The sequence below is a fragment of the Pteronotus mesoamericanus genome, unplaced genomic scaffold, assembly GCF_021234165.1.
Source record: "Pteronotus mesoamericanus isolate MK-2021 breed Mesoamerican mustached bat unplaced genomic scaffold, CSHL_Meso_final contig_130, whole genome shotgun sequence".
In the NCBI taxonomy this organism is placed as follows: Eukaryota; Metazoa; Chordata; class Mammalia; order Chiroptera; family Mormoopidae; genus Pteronotus; species Pteronotus mesoamericanus.
The window spans coordinates 14,425,612-14,442,293 of record NW_026555060.1 but is presented as its reverse complement, the minus strand read 5'-3'; the positions used below and the strand labels follow the sequence as shown (position 1 = coordinate 14,442,293).

The 16,682-nt window shown below is 34.6% G+C and overlaps 1 protein-coding gene across 1 annotated transcript in view; it reads left to right on the top strand.

Annotated features, from left to right (window-relative positions):
• The window catches only part of GPR158 (G protein-coupled receptor 158), a 353,177-nt gene that overhangs the window by 330,610 nt on the left and 5,885 nt on the right, over positions 1-16,682 (top strand). The window contains exons 8-9 of the mRNA XM_054592528.1: positions 8,360-8,498; positions 13,741-13,846. Coding sequence (XP_054448503.1) covers positions 8,360-8,498; positions 13,741-13,846 — 245 coding nt within the window. The remainder of the gene's footprint in view (positions 1-8,359; positions 8,499-13,740; positions 13,847-16,682) is intronic.

Genomic DNA, 16,682 nt, shown 5'->3' with positions numbered 1-16,682 from the left:
AAGTACCAATATACCGAAAACTACAAAGCATTATTTACAGAAATTGAAAAAGATATAATGAAATGGAAAGATATTCTGTGTTCATGGATTGGAAGACTCAACATAGTTAAAATGTCCATATTACCCAAAACAATATACAGATTTAATGCCATCCCCATCAAAATCCCAATGTCATTTTTTTATTGTTGTTCAAGTACAGTTGCCTCCATTTTCCCCCCAACATTTTCTCTTGCCCCACCAATCCTATCCCTCTTTTAAAGAAATAGAACAAAAAATTATCAGATTTGTATAGAGCCACAAAATACCCAGAATAGCCAAAGCAATCCTGAGAATAAAGAATGAAGCTGGAGGTATCACACTACTTAACTTCAAACTGTACTGCAGACCTAGAATAATCAAAACAGCATGATGTTGGCCTACTGACCAATGGAACAGAATTCAGAGCTCAGAAATAAAACCACATGTATATGAGCAAATAATTTTGACAAAGGAGTCAAAAACACACAGTTTTTTGACTCCTTTGTCAAAATTAAGCCTCTGAAGAAAAGAAAGCCTCTTCAATAAATGGTTCTGGGAAAATCGGAGAGCTACATGTAAAAGAATGAAACTAGATAACAGTTTGTCCCCATATACAAAAAAAATTAATTCAAAACACATCAAAGCCTTAAATATAAGATCTGAAACAATGAATTACATAGACGAAAACATAGGTACTAACTTTATGGACTTTGGTCATAGGAAATATTTTATGAATTTGACCCAAAGGCAAGGGAAGTAAAGGCATGTTTTTAAAATTCTTGCAGCACATGAGTTGAAAATCACTGGTTTTGATTATTGTAAAGAGATGTAGAGAACAGTCCCTTTGACAGATTCAGTAGTGGGAGTGGGTGATAATTGTATGAAACATGAAGGAAACACCTAACTAGAAAAGAGGATTAAAAAAGGGGGGGAAGGGTCAAATCAAGGAACATGTATAAAGGACCCATGGACAAAGCCAAAGTGGGGAAAGATTGAGAGTAAGAGGTGCGGGGGGTGGGGGCAGTAGGGGAAAGTGGTGGTGGGAAAATGGAGACAAATGTGTTTGAACAATAAAAAAATTTTTTTTTAATTTTTTTAAAGAATAAAAAGGAAAAGGGGATTATGTTGGAATACATTGTGAATAATGATGACTGCTTAAGTTTGTTGTGAGTCTTGTAAATCCTGTTATAGGAATTCAGAGAACCAGGAAAGTGATGTGATGAATCAGAGAGTTCAATCTAGATCAACCAAAGATCAATCTAGATCAGTCAGTCAATGGTCAAGCAATGTCCCAAGCTAAGCCTAACTCAGCAAAATTTGTCTCAAAGATTTTATAAGTATAAAATTAATATATAAAATAAATTAATTTATTCTATCACTTTGCCCTTTAGCATGTGAATAAATATACCTCAAAGTAAAATATTTTTCCACAGAGGTGGAATGTAATTAAGCAAATATATAACCCCCACTACAATCATCCTAAAGCCACTCAAGCTAGTTCTTCAAAAAGAACATGTGAGTTTCTGGTAAGGTAGCCCAAGCTGAGGTAAATCATGTGAATGCTAACGGTCTTCCATAAAAGGTTGAAATTTTAAGATGCATTTTTATTTTATTTATTTATTCTTTTAATCCTCACTTGAGGACATGCTTATTTATTTTAAAGAGAGGGAGAAGGAGGAAGAAAGAGGAAGAGAAAGACCAACGTGAGAGAGAAACATTGTGATCTGGGACCAAACCCGCAACCTTGGCATGTGCCCTAACAAGAAATTGAACCTTCGAACTTTCAATTCATGGGATGACGCTCCAACCAACTGAGCCACACCAGCCAGGGCTTAAAATACATTTTTAAAATGTTAATGTATAATCCTAATCCCGACTCCTTTCCCAAACAATACACATGCAAATAACAGAGAGAAGGAAATGTCAGGAACGTTACTGCCATAGCTCTGCCCTGACATTCACCCCATGACACCTTGAGAGGTCTCTAATCTTATAATACTCAATGATAACTTTCCACTGTCTACCATATTATTACAATAAAAGCATAATAAGTTTACTTTGACCATGAATTTTCTGAGTGGATAAGATTTAGAGAAAAATAGAAAAGAACATTGAAGCAACACTTAGAAAACAAAAACTGAAAGCTTTTTCATTTATGTATTTAATTATGCCATGTAAAGACAATTTTCAAAGGGACTAAGAAGGGTAAATTGTTATTAACACAAAATGTTTTTGCAGCAGGACAAAGCAGGGTACCACAGCTTGAGAGGCATTTGCAATTTGAAGTTGTTTTTCTCTCAGCCCTTGTGGGTGGTCTTACTATCTTAGAGCTAGGACATCCTCAGTGTCAAAGAACTGATATTCATTCTCATTTTTTGCTTGAACCAGCCCTTGGGAAAAATAGCTTGAAATTGCAGTACATTAATTTTTACAAAGCTATGGTAGTTAACTTTTAAACTGTTATCCCTTACAGATTAAAAATAAAATACCCAGTTTTCTCAGAGTCCTATTTGGCTCTCTAAGTATAAATGCAGTTCCCTTTTTAACTATACTCATGTCTTCTATCAAAATAATTTAACACCAGAAATTATTTTCTGAAGCAGAAGAACAACACATATTTCAACTCCCACGTAATAACACTGCAAAATTTGGTAACATCTGCATATTTTCTTTACTAATTGCAGTGTTAGCCTGAAGTTAATTATATGAAACTGATTTCTTCCCAACACAACTTTTATATATCACATTTAGTTTAATTGGTACTTTGAATCATAAATTGTTTTTCAGCTAGAGTATATTGTGTGATATTGCTAATGAAATGATTTTAATGTTCAGCTTAGCTATTATGAGGAATCTTATTTTGTTTTATACTTTTAAATATAATTATCCATTGTAGCACACTAATTAACCTGATAACTACTTTCCCCTTTTTTAATTTTCAGTATAACATTATATGAATGCACTGCAGTAATTGGTAAGAGAGAGTTTTTATAATTCAATGACATATGAATCCTTCAATTACATTATTAGGCTAGCATTGCCTAATAATATTTTTGCATTCACCATTCTTGAGTTCCAAAAACAGTAATATATATACACATGTTTAGCAGTCCATCTAAAAATAGGGGTTGCCATTATTAATAATAATGCCAATAGGATTTTCTGATTATGAAGGGGCCCTATGATGTCAAATGGAATGGCAAGATAGCAAAGACTACATTTCCAATATCATGAAACTGTTACTTCTATTCATTCAATTCAAGAAATATTTATTAAATCTGATATATTTGTGCTCAGTACTGTCATCTTGTGGGCAAAGGGAGAAAAAATAGAGTCTCACTTCTTGCCCTGAAGGAGGTTGTAACTATTTGGGGCTGAGGGGAGGGAGACTTAAAAAGTATTATTAGTCTCCATGAACAATATTCTCCCAATTATATATTGTATAGCATTATTATCTGCATTGTATCGTATAGTTAAAAAGTATAAGAGATTAGAGGAAGGTAAATTCAATGTAAGTCAGAAACATTTCAGGTGGCCTTTTGTTGAAGGTGAGACATTAACTGAATATTGAAAAATTGGTTAAGATATGGAAATATGGATGAGAAGAGATTTCTTGTGTGAGCTATAGTCTGAACAAAGACTCAGAAGCAAGAAGGACATTTGGATTGTTTAGAGGACAATGAGTCCTCCTGGGTCAGCTCAGAGTTCATGTAGGGAGCACTCGGTGATCAAATTGGATATACAAAGTCTGTCCAGAAGGTATCCAGCCATGTAATGTGAAAAATCAAGGCATTTATTGAAGAAGATACAAGAAACAATGTACGTAAGATAATGACGCCTCAGTCCCTTCAAAGTAGGCACCATGGGACCTCACACAATTCTCCCAGTTACCATCAGCTTCCCTGTTGTATTTTCCTTAATCTCATCTACAGTTTGAAATCTCTTCCCTTTCAAAGGTGATTTTAGTTTGGGGAAAAGCCATAAGTCACAGGGCACCAAATCTGGGCTGCAGGGGGCTGAGTCACCTGGTTGATTTGATGTTTCGCAAAAAAATTCTGCACAAGACATGATGCATGATCAGGTACATTGTTGTGATGAAGCTGCCAATCACCAGTTGCCCATAACTGAGGCCTTCTGAATCATCCAAATAGTTTCCGCAGAGAGATATTCAAGCTTAATGCAAAATTTGATGCAAATTCATTGCTCTACTTGCTCAGTAATTTTGAATGTGACAGCATCTACCACCCCCACTGGATAGTATATTGAACCCATCACTGTTCACACAAGCGCATTCCAGTCCACTCTCCTTGGCTGCCAGGTTACATCAATGTCATGCAAACCATTCCTGTTATATTAACAATGGTGGGACTTTTCCCCTACAGTCCTTGTAACATAAAGTCATGGGGCCTGGAATGCCAGAACCAAGCATTTGTAAAATAATAATGAGCCACTGAAGATTTCTAAATGAAGATGCATGCAATACCTCACAAAAGGCTGCCTGAGTGTCAGACTAGACAAGAAGTCAGGGCCTAAGAAAGATAAAGCACAAAAGAAAAGGGCCAGGCACTGTGGGTCGATAACATGAAGCGTGAGCATCAAGAAAGTCTTGAAAGTGAAGATATGCCTGCCCTGGCAGGAACACCTTGTAGTCCTACTTTTAGGACGAGAATTATTTCCAGGGTCCTAAGTGAGTGTGAGTGAATATTCTAATAAAAATGTGAACCCGTTAACCAAGATGTGGTTGCAAAGTTTTGGACAAATTCTGATATAATCAAAGTGGAGTTTTAGAAAAATAAACCTGTCACTGTTAGGAAGAAAGGATTTACACAGGGTGAGGCCAGGTTTAGATATGGGCAGTAGTTGAAAATAGTTGTATCAAATGAGTCAACTGATAGGGGCTTATGCAAGTATTGTAATTGTGGGCATTGAAGGGTATGATAAATATGAAAAATAACTCAAAGCAGAAATGTGCCAATGAAAGGCAATTCTGAGATTTCAACTCTGATAAAGATGCAATAGCTGCACTATGGATAAAAAAATGAAGGTTAGGACAGTAAGTTTTACATGAAGATGTCAGAATTTCCTTGTTTGCTTTTCCTGATTCAGTAGAGCTCAGCTGGAAAGAACATTCATAGCTCATGGCCAGTGGCTAACATACTGAATAATTGGGACCTCCACTAAATATCTTGAAGATCTTTTCTTTTTCTCATTAAACTTTGTTTTAGTGGGTCTCAAAATTCTATGACAGATTTTTGGTCAAGTTATTTAGAAAAACTAGTAACTTTAAAACTGCCACACACACACACACACAAATAAAAGGTCCACAAAATATTCTCCTTCTGAAGGTTTTATGATGCATTGGAATCATTAACCAGCTTTTTACTATTAAACTTCAGTGGCCATTTGAGACACACAGTTATGAAACTGTTCTTCCACCACTGATTAAGACTGGATGGCAGGTATTCGGGTTAATGTTCATTTAGCCTTTTGAGCTTTCTGGGAAGACCTGGTGACTTTGCCAGCTCCATCTGCTTTCTTGTCCACTGCTTTGATGACACCCACAGTAACTGTCTGTCTCATGTGACAGTAAAGTGGCACAGAGAAGAACGCTAGTCAGAGAAGCTCTCAACACTCAGGAGCTTGCCAGGAACCATGTCAACAATGGCAGCATCACCAGATTTCAAAAACTTTGGGCCATCTTCCAGTTTGTTCCCAGAAGGATGATCAGTCTTCTCCTTCAGCAAATCTGCAAATAATATGAGCTATATTATAACCCAGCACAGGTGTCTGTCTGGCGCTGATTTGGCCTGGATGGTTCAGGATAATCACTTGAGACATGAAGTCAGTTGCTTCCATTGGTGGATCATCCTTCTGTCACCAGACACATGGTCACAATGAACGTCTTTAACAGACACATTCTTGACATTGCATCCCACGTAGTCCTCAGGAAGGGCTTTGCTCCAAGCTTCATGGTGCATTTGAACAAGGTTTACTTCAGTTATAACACTGACTGGAGCAAAGGTGACCACCATGCTGGGTTTAAGAACACCAGGCTCCCCTCAGCCCACAGGGACAATACCAATACCACCAATTTTATAAATATCTGGAGGGGCAGACACAGGGACCTGTCAATTGGATGAGCTGGTGGCAGGATGCAATCCAGAGCTTAAAGCAGCAGATTCCACTGGTATTGTCATCTTGACGAGTGACTTTCCATCCCTTGAACCAAGGCGTGTTAGCACTTGACTCCAGCATGTTGTCACCATTCTAACCAGTAACTGGCACAAATGCTACAGCATCAGGATTGTCGCCAATTTCCTTATGGTAAATGCTAACTTCCTTAACAATTTCCTCGTATCTTTTCTAGTTATAGTGTGGTTCAGTGTAATCCATTTTGTTAACAACAGCAATCAGTGACCCACGCCCAGTGTGTAAGCCAGAAGGGCGTGCTCACAGTCTGCCCATTCTTGGAGATCCCTGCTTCAAATTCACCAGCACCACCGACAGCAACATCAGGGCAACACAGTCAGCCTGAGATGTGTCTGTTATATGTTTTTGATAAAGTCTCTCAATCCTGGGGCGTCAGTGATGGTCACATAATACTTGCTGATCTCAGATTTCCACAGGGAGATATCAATGGTGTTACCGTGCTCACGTTCAGCTTTCAGTTTATCCAGACGCAGGCACACTCGGAGGAGCCCTTCGCCATCTCAGCAGCCTGCTTCTCAGATTTGTCCATGGTTCTTTTGTTGATCCCACCACATTTGTAAATTAGATGGCCAGTAGTGGTAGACTTGCCAAAATCTAAGTAGCCAATGACAACAATGTTAATATGAGTCTTTTCCTTTGCCATTTGGCTTAAATTTAATAGTCGTTTTCACACCTGTGTTCTGAAGGCAAAAACCATTGAAAAAAAGCCCCTTGGAGACCTTTGAGTGAGATTTATTTTTTCCTTTGGCTACTGATTACATCAAGTTTTCGTAACTCTTGACAGTTATGTTTTCAGGGATTTTCAATAATTGTGGTACTACCCATTGTTTAAATACTGGTAGAAAGATGCTAAAACTTGGGCATATAAAATATGAGAATGGAAATCAGCATTTCAGTATGTAAGTAGGTTATGCCTAGGTAATGCATTTGATAAAATGTTTTCTCCAAATTAGAGCTTTCTTCTTATTAATTAGATATTATCTTTCAACGAGGTCATATCAGTAAGATAAAATGGGTTGTAACAGTTATTGGTCAGAATGAATTAAAATAGCAATGTTCAGTTTGGGGAAAAAATGTCAAATGAGATGTTAAACAATAAGAACCATTTATTTAATATTTAATGTTTTGTTTTTTTACCCTCACCCATGGATTTTTTTTTATTGCTTTCAGTGAGAGAGGAAGCATGGGATAGAGGGAAAGAGGGGAATTTAACCCATGATCCTTCAGTCCAAGGGATGGTGTTCCCACCAACAGAGCCACAGGAGCCAGGGCATGCTTATGGTTTTTAATTCATTAATTTATTTATCTAACAGCATATCAGAAACTATATTAAGTGTTTTATATTCATTATTCAGTTTCATTAGTATACAATCCCATGAAATATATACTTTTATTATCTTCATTTTCCAGATAAGACAACTGCAGACAGAGGTTAAATTGCCTCAGATTATGCAAAGTTAATTAGGGATTGAACCAGGATTCCACTCAAATCTAGTGTGATTTTGAAGCCCTTACTTACCCTTAACTGCTATGCTGTGCTTGCCTCTTCTGGCTTCAGCCAACAAACAAGATGATTGTGAATTTTACTCCACCTACAAAAGATATAATACCTGTCATGTGTGAAGAAATAATTGTTCATTTATAAAACATGCCACTGAATGTTTAGCAACCTATTTTCTCATACTTCTGGCAATGAATATCTTTATTTATTGATTTGGACTCAATAAAGTAAGAACCTAAATTTCCAGAAGCTGCATAAAACACATCACATGCCTTTTGTTGCCTTGATGCCTTTGAGTCAGATGCTCTATGAACATCTTAAACTTTAGTTGGTAATGTGGAAAATTATTTTATAATTATTAAAAAGTCAGGTATTAGAAAAAACATTGAGACTCCAAACACTTTTTTAGAAAATAATAAAACAAAGCATACCTTTGAAAAATGTTCTACACACTGAATAAAATTTAAAAACAAATATATGGAATATATATTCATATGTGAATTATACTTCATGTGCATCTATTTTTCTATAACAGAAAGTGCATGCTAAAGAACTTAAACTCTATTTTTTTCTCAGTTATAAAACTAATGGAAAGTTGTTTGTTTGTTTGTTTTGTTTTTGTTCTCACAGCTGAATTTTTATTCCTCTTGTGGGGTGTTTATCTCTGCTATGCAGTGCGGACAGTCCCATCAGCATTTCATGAGCCACGCTACATGGCTGTTGCTGTTCACAATGAGCTGATTATCTCTGCTATATTCCATACAATTAGGCAAGTGATCCATAGAGCTAATAAATAACTGTTTTATTTTTCTGATGTGTTGCAGTTTCACATAAATAGCAAAATTGGATGAAATGCATAATAGGAATATTTAGGAAGGATGCTGTTTTACAAGTTGGTTAATTTCTTTGTCTCAGAAATGGCAAATGAATATAGTGTTTTCTTTTTAACTCCACTGTTCTTAGTTCTTTCTGAAGGGTTGTTTCTAGCCTTTATTCATTTTGAAGGTTAAACTCCCTGTTATTGTATTAAGTTAAGCCACATATGGGAATGTCATTGGATATCATTTATAATATGTAATACTTTTTGTTCTGAGGATATAAATCAATACATACATATATTATAAAGTATATATAAATTGTCTACATTTTCATTCATGTTTGGTATGCTGATTTATACATTCAAAATTTTAATACTCAGGTAGACCACATATGTGTGTGAATTCTGCTGAATTCAGAACCAAGAAAACACTTCAACTAATGACTGTATTTTTGTGTGCAATGGGTTTTGTCATCATCACATTTTACTAATAACATTTGGTGGTAAGAATGTATGGCCCAGCCTGCCATTTTTTGATGTCACATGCACCTCTCTAGTCAGTGAGTACAAAAGAAGAAGCAGGTGGCTTACAATACATGAACAAAATGAAATAGGTATGACATCTTCTGGGAATTTTCATCTGATTCATATTTGGTTATTTGTGAGAACAACAACAAAAAGGAATACTGTAATTTTAAAAACAACAAAAAGATGTCATTCAATTGCTCAACATTATTAAAAGTTACAATACACTTAAAATATAAGTAGAAACTTTGAATATTTGTCTTTCTATTAATAATAGTAGAAGTCGGGGTTTGGAGATTGTGAATCTGTGGAATTTTTGCAGGATAATTATCATTTTTCACTTTAGGAAATAATCATAAAATGATATCTTGCACTTGTTGGAATAGATGATGCTAGAGAGCATAACCTACACTTTTTAAACTTTTAGTAAGAGAAAGAGGCGTTTATGATGACAGTCCTGGAAACTTCACCAAAGGGCCAGCAATCTAGGGAATTTGCCTTCTTGCTCTGTCTAGCTCTCCCACAAGAGAGAAAGTGGAGAGCTTTCCAGGGTAGAAGAGTGAAAAAAAAGATGAGAAGCAAAGTATGAAATTATAAATAGGCAAGGAAAAGAGTGCTTGCTCAATTCTACACAGACTAGAGATTCAAGGCTCCGAGGGAAGGTGCCCTTGGTCCAAAATGTAGTGAACGCCAGAGACAATGTTGTCTTGGTGCCTGAGCTTCACAGCCTTTACTTTTCTCCCAAACCATCTCCCGGGAAAAGCTGCATTTTGGTTATTTGAGAATCTCAAGCACAAGTGTTTCAAGATCTAACTAGATTTCGCCTCCAAAACCACTTATAAATTAAATGTGACATTAACAAACCAACTAAAGAATTATAATTATTCAAGAAGTCTTATAACAGATGAGTTACAATGTCTTCTATTGTCAGGATGCAACTGCCATGTAGGGGATTTCCCACATTTGCCCTACAATTACCTGCCATATTTCTTAGAAACAAATTAATTGTCCAAGATAGTAAATCTGTTCAAAGTGGCTACCTAAATTGATCTGTATCCTTTTCTTCCTTGATTTATGCTATTCAATTTTCATCACTAAATGTGTTTTCTTCAATGGGTTTTAAACTCTCAATTGGCCCATACCCTTTCAGAAGTAAGGTAAATTATTTTTTAATAAACTTAAAAAAATTCTTAATAAAGTCATTACAAAAAATCATAAAATGATAGAAAAAGACACTCCCTAATCTAGCTACCCAAAGATAAGCACTATTAACATATTAGTATATCACTTTTTGATGTTTTTATATGCATGTGTATATTTATGATACATTGCATTTGTGACTCCCTCTTAGGAATGTCACAATACAAACTAGCACACCGAGAAGTTCTGACATTGGAGATTTATTGAACTTTCTTTAACCATCATTTTCCAAACTTAATTTTGGAAATTAATCCAGGGAATCCCCCCACCCCTCAGTTGGTATCTGATCATTAGCCACACTTCAGAAAATACTGTTTTAATACTGGGCCAAAGTGATAGGAAACATATGTTAAGTATCCATTTAAAACACCTTCCTTTAATGTGCTTAAATCTTCCTACAGAGTCTCAGCAAGAAGAATGATATAAACTATGAGCTGAGTTCATGGAGACAAAGCTCTGATTGAATTATTCGTGTTGCACCTAGTAAATTTGGCATTGACTAGATATAGCATCCTCACAAGATCAATTTTCTTCCAAACTATGTGGCCCCCCATCTTTTGAACAGGGAGGACTTCCAATGGTAGCAGAATGACCAGCCCTGGTCAGCTTTGGTATTTTCTTCGGCAAGCCTCAACAACCTGATGGGGAGCCCTACATTTTAAGTTCCAAATCTGACTTACCTTCCTATACAGACCAGACTTGATTACATTGTGGCATATTGTCTTCAAAGAATCACGTACAGGTTGGAACTAAATAGGTTTATAGTTGTTCATATGGAAAATAATACAATAATTAATCAATAATAATACAAGAATAAACCGTTTTGCATACTCACAACCGTTAACCTAAATTTGCCCCATCCTGTATATTAACTACTCTCTTTTGGAAATGTAATATATGTGGCCATAAAGAGCCAAGGATGGAATTATAGCTTAACAAAGTCAATCTACAGAACATTGATTTTAGGGGGTTGAGTAGGGAACAAGTGATAGACAGTAATAATTAAACCAAGCACACACAATTTCTTATTTACACATGGACTGAATTTATGTATGTTTGGTTCCAATATTAATATAGTTCAAGTATAAGAAAAAATAACATAATAATTTAAATCTGGATCCATTTTGGTAATTTTTTCCTGGAATGAAATAATATTAAATAAGGCTTCTGACCTCAGCAAAGGTATTCTCTATCAACAGGGCATATATACTCTTACTTGGCTGCTCAAGATACAAAATCATATATACATATGTGAATGTTTACGTATATACCTACATATATAAATAAAGATTATGACTACATATTATGTACATATGTACTTTCATTCTTATCAAATGGTCAGACTGAATAAAAGTAGATCACAAGGATGAAGTCCAGAAGGGAAATAATGCAGAGCGCTCTGCACAGCCTGTGCTCATCCCCCTCTTAGTTTAAGTGCTAAGCATAAAGCAAACCTTTGACAAAATGCAAGGTTTTTTAAAAGCTTACTTTTATTCTTAAGCTCAATCTTCAAATACTTCTATGCATCTGAGATTTAAACCTATTTTTTTAAGCTGAAATACTCTTTTTTTAAAAATGAAGCTTTTAAACTAGGGAAAACCCTAATTTTTCTTAAGATATTTCTAGCCAAAACTGCGACCTGAAAACCCTGGTGGTAATTAAAAGTTGATTAATTTAAGAGTAATTGATGTCAGTATATGTCACAATTATATTTTGGAAGATTCACCATTTTAATTTAAAAATATATAACCATTCTTCAGGATATTGTCAAGCTAGTTTGAAGTTCATTTGTATTGACATTTGAGATCAAAATTCCTAGAATATGAGGATGCTTTTAGACTGCAAACCCACCTCCTTCGATGTAACTCTGCCCCGGTACTAGGCCCCAGCAGTGTGGGATTGTATTGTTTTTCTGGGGCACATTTTATATTGCTTCTATGCCTCAATACTATGCCTTAGACGCTGCGACTTGCTACCGAGTGAAATGATTCTATCCCAGTGCTTTAAAAAATGTCACCTGACCCAACACAGATTATCTTATCCCTGGACTAAGTGAATATTCTGTCATATTCAAGGTAGGTGTAAGGCCACTTTTCACAAAGGAGTTAAAGATGGTAATTTTGAAATTCCTTTTTGGTTATATGTAAACTATCATGTGTATTCTGCACTTCTAATGTATGTTTTGAGCCTATTTTGTGTATGTCTTCAGACACGGGGGAAAGCATCTCTCCAGTGTAGATAACTCTTGAGCTTCCATTTTAGCTTGATGGAGTTTTTGGGGTGGAGGTGAGTTGTGTAACTGGAGCAGAATGGAAGTAAAAATGGGGAAGAAACCCCTTGATGAAAATTTTGTTTTAAATATTTATATTTATTTAGTAAATTTGTCACAAATATGTATAGTGTAGATATAAAAATTATTTCCTTCTCTTTTTAGATTCATATATATTTGTTTTATGATCACATAATGAGCTTTTTCCTAGGATGTTAGCTTTTCAAATTTGATGATATATATCATTGAAACAAAATGTAAATTCTCTAATTTCCAAAGCAGTAAAATCTCATATTTAACTTTCACGGATAACAATTGATGAGAAAAAATGAAAAGGAGGCCGTGATTGCAAAATGACCTAATAAAAGCAAAACGTGGTTTCTGCATAAGGATGAGTCCTTAAAACATGAGTTTTAGTTTGTACATGTGCCTATTGATTTATGAAAATACTCCACAATTATCAGAGTAGATATCAATACCTAGTTTTTCCTACACATTTTCCTACAGAGCTATCCTGGAACACAACTTTACAAATTCTTCATTAGCATAATATCTTAGATATTATGTGTTAAATTATTTTAAAATAATTTGATACTTTATAACAACTAGAATTTGTATTTTAAAAGATGCATTTTATGAACCATTAGTATATTTGTTTTATTTATTACACTGTTTACCGTTTAAACCTCTGGGATAATTCACAAAGACAGATTATTCTTTTTTCTTAATTCTAATTAATGTTTTTAAATGAAGAACATTAGACTCGAGTTATTTACATGTCTTAAAACCCAAATTTGCCAGAAACCACCAGATTGTAACGACTCTTTTTATTGAATTAACATATGTTTGCTGCTCTTGCTTTGCAGATTCAATTTACATAATTCATGATAATCTGAGGAAATGTTTAGTACTCTGTGTGTGTGTGTGTGTGTGTGTGTGTGTATGTACATATATAAATGCTGTCTTTCTAACTATGGTAATTTAAAGTAATAAATAATAGAGAGTTGATATATTAAGCACCCAATGAGGGTTACCTAGTCCTTATTCTGTGATGAAAATATATGTCACAGAAATAGTAATATAATTTCTTTTCCCCTCTTTCTTTTTTCTTTATTTTTATTAATACATTGAGGTAAAAACTTTCCAAGTTTCTGGTGTTTTAAGTAGAGAGATTGTTAACTTGGTGAATTCTCATTTCAGATTTGTTCTTGCCTCAAGACTTCAGTCTGACTGGATGCTGATGCTGTACTTTGCACATACTCATTTGACTGTGACGGTCACCATTGGGTTGCTTTTGATCCCAAAGGTATCCCTCTAACATTACTTTTCTCTTGCAAGACAATTATATTACATGAGCTTCAAATAGTTTTTCCTTTAAAAGTATCTGGCACTATAGACAAAGCGGGGTGTGGATATTTGCTTGACATCTAAAATGCTTTTAAAACTCCTCAGGAAACTAGGTGTCTGTTTTCTTTTGGGATTTATTAAATATCTCACATAATTGTTAAGTGACTTAATTTGTACAAAACTCATCATCTGTTTCAGTCCTTTTCCAAGTATTTCAATATCCAGGTATATTTTAATTATTATAGGTTTAAGGTGACTTTCATTTTAGCTATCACATCATAATCATGTTTAAAAAGAATTCTACTCTTCTCAGAATTCTCTTGTTTGTATTCATATTGAGAGAAATATTGTTTTAAACATTCAAAGAATGTTTATTTAAATAGAAATAAATAATTATACTGTACTTAGTAGAGTCTTGCTTAATAATGATAGATTACAAAGACTTACATAGGCAGCATAATGAATTAGAGGACATGGGCCAGGACTCAGAATACATGAATCTGACTCATGCTCCACCCCTACTAACTATATAATATGACATTAGCCAAGACTTTTTATCTCTGAGTTTCAGTTTCCTCATCTAAGACATGATAGCAATAAGGTGGCCAGGAATGAAATAAAATAACATCAGGAAAAAAACAGATTATACAAATTATAGCATTATCATTATTTTCCTCTTTTATACATAGAACAACAAAGTGTTAGAATGTTATATATACATTTTTAATATTTATTTTTCAATAATAGTTGACATATGATATTGTATTAGTTTCAGGTGTACAACATTCTGAGTGGACATTTATATACCTTATGAAGGGATCAGTCTTTATCAGTGCCACACAATACAACATTAGCATGGCTGAAACAAGAACTAGGATTTCTCATCTTCGACCCCAGGTTTTGCCTTCACTCTCAGATAACCAAACATTGAAATGAAAACTGAGTGAAAAAGCCAAATGATTATAAACAAAGAAAATACCTATTTTTTCCTTACTTGAGTTACAGCAAATAGCCACAATTTCATGGATTAGTCTGTTACTTCAACATATCTTAACCATTTTTATACTTTGCATAATATGATAACATTGGATGGATGGATATTCAGACTATTTCATTCATTCATTTAATAAATTATTACTGAGGTCCAAAGAAAATGAAAGATATAGACTCATACAAATATTTGTATGTGAACATTCAAAGAAGCACTATTCATAATAGCCAAAATATGGATATAATCCAAATTTCCATCAACTGATAAATGTATAAATAAAATGTGATATATCCATTCAGTGGAATATTATTCATCAGTAAAAATGAATGAAGCACTGATATATGCTACAACTTGTACAAAACTTAAGAACATTATGCTGAGTGAAAGAAACCAGACATAAAGGCCACATACTGTCTGATTCCATTTATGTGAAAAGTCCAGAACAGGCAGCTCTATAGAGACAGAAGTCAGTTTAGTGGTTGTTTTAGGCTGGGGTGGGGGGAGGGGGAGGAAGTGACTGCTTAATGAATTAAAGGTTTCTTTTGGGGTGATAAAAGTATTCTGTAATTCAACCTTGTGAATATACTAAAAAATATGGAATTATATAATTTAAGGTGAGAATTTTAGGGCATGTAAATTACATCTCAATAACAGACAATTTTAAAAAATTTTGAGGGGCTTTGCTAGGCACTGTTCTAGATCCTAGAGTAAGAGTAATGAACAGATAAAAATCTGTGCTCTCGTAGTACTTATACTCCAGAGGACAGGATGGGGAAACAAAAGATGAACAAGATAAATATTTGAAATAGTATTTTAGATAAAGATACACACATAAAATAAAATAATAAAGCAGGAAATGGACAATATCTTAAAAATACATGTTTCTTAAACTCATGATAGTCTCTCAGACTTTGCTCAAGAAAAAAACTCCATTCTTATACCTAAGGCCCAGGTGGTTTAACTAGTAGCATGTGAGATTTTGGAGGACAGAACTCTATTTTATTCTTCTTTATGGCCTTAAATTAATGACACATGTTGGAACCACAACCATAAGTAGAACAGTGAAGGAAACATATGTCAGTTTCTGTGGTTTTTCAACCAGTCCCAATTATCAAACATTTATTGTTACTCAAATAGAGAATTACGATTTCACATGTTATCTCATATGTATATTCACCTGCCCACCTGAATATTTTAATGAACATTGACATTAAAATATCTCTATCATTAAAGGGTGGCCTGTTGATTTTGTAAAGATATATTTGACCTGATGACAAGCTGGGAGAAGAGAACCCATGTTCTCTAAACTGTTCCCTCAATTTTCATAGGACAATCACTTGGTTTATATACTGTGTAAAGAGTTGCTGGGTTGTTTTGGTTCTCCTTGCTTTCCATCATTTACCCAATCCACTCTTCCCCACTTTTCCTTTCGAAGAATAGGGATAACAAGAGTATGTGAATCTGAAAAATATCAAAACAACACATGAAAATAGTAAAAGCATGTCAAAGTGTGATGAAAGAGTAATTTAAGAATAATGAGTTTGAGAAAAAAATTCTGTAATTTCAGTGGATCTTTGAATTTTAAACTTAGATACCACCTAGCCCAGAGCTATTTAGGGTGAGAAGGCACTGCGCTCCAGAAGCTTCATGACTTGTTTAAGATCTCACTGTGAACACTGTTGAGGCTGGAGTTCAGATCTCCCATTCCCAAGTCTTAAAAGTAGACTTGTTAAAAATACTTGAAAATGTTTTTAATTGCAGTTGATATACAATATCATGCTAGTTTCAGATTAGACATTTATAT